This window comes from Trachurus trachurus, assembly GCF_905171665.1.
Source record: "Trachurus trachurus genome assembly, chromosome: 8".
NCBI lineage: Eukaryota > Metazoa > Chordata > Actinopteri > Carangiformes > Carangidae > Trachurus > Trachurus trachurus.
Window position 1 is genome coordinate 11,767,665 of NC_139905.1, and position 7,009 is coordinate 11,774,673.

The 7,009-nt window shown below is 39.1% G+C and overlaps 1 protein-coding gene across 1 annotated transcript; it reads left to right on the forward strand.

Annotated features, from left to right (window-relative positions):
- Window positions 1–4,140: 4,140 nt before the first annotated feature.
- pla2g10 (phospholipase A2 group X) lies at window positions 4,141–6,477 on the forward strand (the record flags this gene model as incomplete). The annotated part of the gene is given in 5 exon segments (XM_083976621.1): window positions 4,141–4,228; window positions 4,231–4,296; window positions 4,824–4,992; window positions 5,677–5,783; window positions 6,329–6,477. Coding segments are annotated over 5 exon segments (579 nt in total).
- Window positions 6,478–7,009: the final 532 nt, after the last annotated feature.

Sequence of the window (7,009 nt, forward strand, 5' to 3'; positions counted from 1 at the left end):
AGGCCTATACAAAATGTAAGAACCTTACCGTGTGTTTGTACCGGTTGGACATTGCCTATGAGCTCCCCAGTCAGTCTGTTCCACAATTTCACTCCACATACAGAAATACAAAAGGTTTTCAAAGTTGCGTGAGCATACTGATAATTCAGTTTCATTTCATCAACATCCAGCCCCAGCTCGTGCCAAACCCTATCTACTTGCTTTGTTATTTACAAAGGAAACAGTAAGCAATGACCTGTCATACCAAACTGTCAAATCAAGTTAATGAAACCAAAAGTCATATAATAGCCTATAATAGTCTATAGAATATTAAGTCAGAAGTGACCACATCATTTAGAAGTGTCTTCCCTACTCCTTTCATTTAGCCTTTTACTTTCCAGGAATTAATTTGTTTGGACATTTCAGCGGTTTTTCCTTTTCTATCGCACTAGGGCAACTTTGAACAATGGATGTTATCTTGTTATCTTGTTGACCCGTTTGTCATAGACATTGTGTGTTTCCGTCAATTCAATCACATCCATGCTACTCACAGTTTTTTTAAGCCTGAAGTAACCTTTAACTTCTCACCCTGAACTCTCTTTCCTGTAAATTGATGCAAAGCATTTTCTGGTTCTTTCATTTAGCCTACGATTTAATCAACACTGCTAAGTGTCTCATAGATACCCACTCCTCTGCTGTAAAGTTGTAACAGTTGTTAATCATTTTACATGATTAAGAAACAAGTGATAAGAAGAATCAAATGAAAAAAAAAAAAAAGTACCGAGCTCAGGGAACCTTGCGCACCTATTTGTGAAGTTACAAATGTAGGCTATGAATGAATGTACAAAGCAAAAAAATAAACTTCTTCCTCAAGATATCCAGAATCTGTTTAAAATGAAGGATTCCAGTTATAACCTGAGAAGACCACTATTATTTGAGAAACCAAAGACTCGAACAACTGTAAAAAAAAAAATCAAAAAATCAAAAAAAAATCACTGTCTTTCTGTTAGAGGGGTTAACAAATGGAATAATTGTCCTGAAAATATTAAATTATGCTGTATTCTAGTCAGCTTTAAAAGACTTTATAAGAACAACATAATTTCTCGTTACAGTATGGAAAATTAAGTTAAATGATTTTGTACTATTTTGTTATGATCAGAAATTTAAGTGTACTGATTAATTTCAAATGTCTGTGATCTGATCCTTTTGTATTAATGCGTATAATAATAAAAAAAAAAAAGTAAGGTAAAAGGGGTAGGGGTATATATAAGCTTTGGCTTCAACCTACACCCTTTCGGTTATATAAGCTTGATATATACTGAAATAAATAAATTCATTCATTCATTCATTCAATAGTGAAAGTTGCTCTTAACCTGCAGTGAACACAATTATATATTTTTTTAAAAAGAAAGAGAGTTTATACTTCCATGTCAAGTGAGGACATTATTTCAATTTGCACAAAAGGACAAGAACACAGCAACAAAACACAACAATAATATATTCAGAAATAAATTCGTTCTATTTTCTTTCGCTCTTCATAATTCACTTTCATTTTGTCATGTAGGCTACAGATTAGGTGCATGGTTCAATGAGTGTCTTCAAAACAAGCATAAACACTGAACTTTAGAGCGGCAGACATAGACATATATACAGATCTGAGTCAGGAGGCAGAGCGCCAGCTGTTTCCCTTCTTCTTCCTTATTTTCATCATTCGCCGATTTCTTTTTCAGGTATAGAAGCCACCCACAGATTTACAGGTGGACCGTCTGTGGAGGAATTTCTGCCTTTTACTCCCTCCTTCATCCTAGTGTCTACATACAAGGTCGGCCCCGGGTCATCATCACCTTTTGTTTATCTCCAACCTTGTGAGTGTGCACTGCAGCCGCTCCGCTCCCATCCCATCCGCAGTTGCCGTAGTAACCAAGGTCGCAGCAGGCCTGGTATAGTGAGTGAAAGGAGATGTGAACATTTAACATTTAACACAAGGGGCCTTAGAGTCTCAAAGACAGAGAGTGTGCATCATCAACATTGGCAGAACATCAGGGAAGATAGTCAGTGTTTATGTATGTGCAGATGCTGATATTCAGCAACACATCTGGAACATAATGTGCTTCAGATTTTGGATGACATAAACCATTAATGTCTAATTGTTCTTTTTTTTCTCCCCCTGGATGTACACGTAATCAAAATAAACTAGCACACATTGGAGCACCTTCTTTTTTCTGCCTTTTGCCAGTGTTGTGTGAATTGTTAAATCCATAATCCTGATGTGAAAACAACAGTACAAAGTTTAGCCAGTCTGCAGCATTGGAACAGACGGCTGTTTTATAATCTATTTTGTGTAACTCAGATATTTCTTCTTTTTTTTTGCCCCCTGAGCACACTTGCTTTGTTTTTAAATCAACACTGAGGAGGAAATAAAGTTTGATACCAACATAATCCTCTGGTTGTTCCTCAGACTGAAACTCATTTTGCCTTTTGTCTTTCCCATTTAGTGTGAAATATGTATTTTGGCATAATTTACAGTCATAATCACATTCACATATTACTCATCCCCACCCTTCTGAGTTGACGCAGATAGCAGTAAAACCTGGGGTTTGTCTCTCTGCTCAGTTCAATGCTCATCTGTGGCTCATCCAGGCTTCAAATTGTTGACATTAAACTTTTCAGACGGGGTGTGTTCAGCTCGATATGATCTTAACGTTGGCCTGATGTTTTGTGGCAGCGGGTCGACTGAGCTGGGAATAATCAGATATGCAGGGATCGAGGGATGTGTCTCCTCATGCAGTGCAGGCATCCTGGCAGCCATAGTGCCTGCCAGGAGGAGGCGCTTATCTCACATTGTGCAGCGGCATCGCTGAAGAACTGAATCAAAAAGAAAACAGGAAAAAAAAGGACTGTGAATATGTCCCCTGTTATCAAAAACCCGGAGCGTGTGTCTTTTGTGATTTAGCTGCCCTGACATTAGCACGTTATGGATGACAATGGAGTCCAGCGTGACAGAGCTGAAAATACACCCTGAGAAGCCATAATAAAAAGATGAAAAGCAAAGATATGACACAATTCATGCCATTTCCAGCTCAAGTCTACAATTTGTCTTATAAACAACCTCAGCTGTTAAACTTGCACCCTAACACACTTACAACTTACGGCACTTGGAGTGCTGCTCAGTAAATCATACTGACAATAATGATAGCTACAATGTGTCCCGTGTGTTTGTTTTATAGGGCGAGGGTTTGATGTGTTTACTCCTCTGATGTGTTTATTTAAAAGAGAAGAAGACGGATGGGCGGCATCGGCATGAGTAGATGTCCTGATGATTATGGAGGAAAAAGCTGTGTTATTAGAGTGTGATTGTCATAATTATAAGGTCTGGTTGCCTTTGCTTAGTGGAGCTGTAGCCACGCACTGATCACACGAGACATTAAAGCAGATGCATGATTTTTTTTTTTCAAGACAAGAAGCTGAGGAAAAAAAAGTCAAATTAGAGATTAAGTTTCCCAACAAATTGTGAATTATTCAAAATGTGTTCTTCTGAATAAGATATACACTATCAGTCATGACAATTACCTTGTGTTATGGCTGTGTTGAGTCTATAGTCAGTCTATATTGTGTTGAGTCTATAGTCAGTCTATATTGTGTTTAAGCAACTGGGAATGTGTCATGTCAGCAACAGTTACACCTGTTTTGACATTCCTCTGAACTCTAAGAACCCTTTATAATTTACTAAACCATAAAAGGTGTATTTTATATTATCGATTCTGTATCTGATATAGATTTTTAATAAATTATATTTATATAAACTCTGTCTGTTAAATGTATGTATTTGACTGTTGTTTCTTCCTTTTATGAACATTGTGGTGTAATTAATGTGGACTTATCCTGGCAGAGGCCACGACAAGGTCAAAAAGAAAGTTAAAGTAAAGCCTTAATACAAAAATGATATAAGTTATGAATACATGAGAAGAGTATTTCATTGGGCCTGTGTATATTTTATTTGATAAAGTAAAAATATTCTTATTTATCTGTAGCAGCATATTGTTGCAAACACTGAGACCTGAGAAGACGTAGTTAAAAAAAGAAAAAGAAAAAAAGGTTAGACGACTTCCTCTAGGAGGCGTTCAGTTTTACAAACACTGGATTAGCCTCTGGCCAATAGTGATGCTTAGGAGATTATTCAAACAGCATCTAAAAAAAGCTCTCCACTCAATGCCCCACTCACACTCACAGAGTGGAAGTGAACAACACTTGGTGTGAAGCTGAGCTGCCTGTTGCATGCCATGACTGGGTTTTACCGGATACTTCTCCTGTTATCTGGTGAGTTTGCTCATTTACTCTCAAGTGCAGCTCCAACTTGTGATGACACGCAGGCTTAAAAAGTAATTTCAAGAGGCAGAGGAGAGTCGGAGCAGAGCAGGTAACAGCCTTGAGCAGGAACTTCTTGTGTTTACTTATGTCTGGTGATTCAGTGAGAGTGTTGTTCTAAGGCAGCAAGTGCAAATACACAGAACTGATGATGGTGCTCTGCAGTATTATCCACTGTCTCATCGCTTCAAATCTGAAGCTGCTTGAGGTTCAAACAGTGTGTAGCTTTGATCTTTAAACGCATGCACCTTTATGGATTTCTTAGATCCTGAAACCTGTTAAAAATAGCCAGGACTCACATATGTAAATACAAATCAGGATCTAATGGAAAGCTGTGTGACAATCCTGACTTAATGCACATCAAACATATCAGATTAGAAGAACACCAAGCATTTCAAAAAAACAAGAAAACTCAGGTTTGTTTCCGTGGATAAAGCTGAGTTTGTTCCTCTTCTTTTGTTGTGTTTTGCTCTTTGCAGTGGCCGTGGCCTCTGTGGCAGCACGCAGCTCCCAGCGCACAAAGAGAGGGTTAATCGAGCTGGCCGGGGTCATCAAATGCAGCACGGGGAGATCAGCTTTGGCTTACATGATGTATGGATGCTACTGTGGCCTGGGTGGTCAGGGCTGGCCCAGAGACAGGGCCGACTGGTGAGGCAGCAATTACAATCACACTCCTCCCCAAACCTGACAGAATAGATATATACTGCATGCCTGATAACAGTGTGTGTCAAAATGTAAACACTCTATATATGGCACCACCTATACATTATATGGTGCCAAAGATATAATTCAGCCTCCTCTGGTGGTGTTTTAGCCCTCCACTCTGGGGCTGGTGTGTGCACGTGATTCCCTCCTCCTGGATGCCTTTGGTTCCTCCCAGTCATCCTACATCCTGATATGTGCGCACAGTTTCCGTCTGTTAATGAGACGAACGACCACAAAATGCTGCGCGATGGGATGGAAGGGTGGGAATAATGGTCAAATTCTGCAGACTCACACGCTCCATTGGTTGCTTCAAAATAGGCCCAAAAAATTCCACACCCAAATCCTAATTGCCGTCTCCTTCTTTTTCCTCCGCCTCCGCCGCAAGACACCGAACCCCCGCAAACCAGTTAACTGCTAACTATCTGTTAAGAAAACTCCTGTGGTTGATCCTACCCTGCCTTTAAAATAGCAGTGGTGTGACTCAAACCACACCGCTCTGACTGTACCCCCCTACTGCTTTCTTGACCTTGTCTACTCCAGGCTAGTGTTTTGACTGGTGCAGCCTTCAAAATAAGACACACATGTGCTGTTATTATGTTTTTACTTTTTTTTTATTATTATACATAGGTGTTGCCACAGACATGACTGCTGTTATGGAGATGCAGAACGTTACGGCTGCTACACCAAAACAGACCAGTATCGTTGGACGTGTGAGGACAAGACACCTGAGTGTGGTATTACTTTTTCCTTTTTAATTTAATGCATTTGACTCTAAATGAAACTGGTTCTTCTCTTTAGTGGTTGCACATGGAAATGTGATGTTTATCTGTGCTATATAACACAATGAAATGGTTAAATTTGAAAACTATGAGCAGTAACAGTCAGCACATTGGGTGGGAACCTGGGTGTTTTTATTTCATGGTATTTTAAGACCCTGTAAACCACTGCGATTTATCAACAGAAAGCTTAATGAGCTTTACACAATAAAGTACCAAGAATACTGGGTTGTTTGTGGTTGTTCTTTAAATAAATCAATGTGAAAACAGCGTATAATATTCATAATTGCTCGGTTCTCAGGAGGTTTCTCTCATTTCCCAAGGAATTGCACCAAATCGACCATTAGGAAGCAAAATGAACATTAACGAGTCACAATATTGGATCACAACTACACATTTCACATTGTTAATGGGGAACACACAAAAAAACATGTATGTTTTGTCAAAAAAATCAATTTTGCGGCTTGTCACTGAAAAAAAGACATGTGTGTTCTTCGTTGCAGAGGATTTGAACGACAGGTGTGAGAAGATGCTGTGTAAGTGCGACAGAAACGCGGCCAAGTGTTTGAGAAAAGCACCCTTCATCCGAAAATACGCCGTATGGCCAGACTTTATGTGTGGATACGAACACCCAACGTGTAATATTTACTGACGCAATAAATGCATCCACATGTCCTGTGTGCCTTCTGTAAATACAAGTAAAAAAAACCTGTTTTAATTTACATCACTTTCAGGCTCTTTTTTTATTATTATTGAATTACAAAGGTTTTACAGCAAATAAACTCCTGATGTTTGCCAAACGTGACAGTGTGGAGAGTGGTGCTGCTTACAGCGGCTCGGACCAGGGTCAAATGTTAATCAGTGAGGGACAGAGGCTCCTCACAGCAGGAGGATTTGTTGAAACACTGAAGGGCAGCGCCCACCTGAAGCTGAGTCCTTGTGCCCTGGTAAATGTCCCTGACTAAACTTAACTGCACTCTAAAAATAAAGCATTGGGACATTTATTGAGCTAATAGACAAACTGAGGGTTTTCTGCTTTTCTATTTAAAGCCTTGTTTTTTTTAAAGTATGAAATTCATTTTTATTTACGTGACACTGTAACCCAGCAAATGTTTACTTAGAAAGCCAGCAAACCGATTCAGACCTTAAATTGTTGCATGTAAAGAAACAAATTAAGTTTTTTT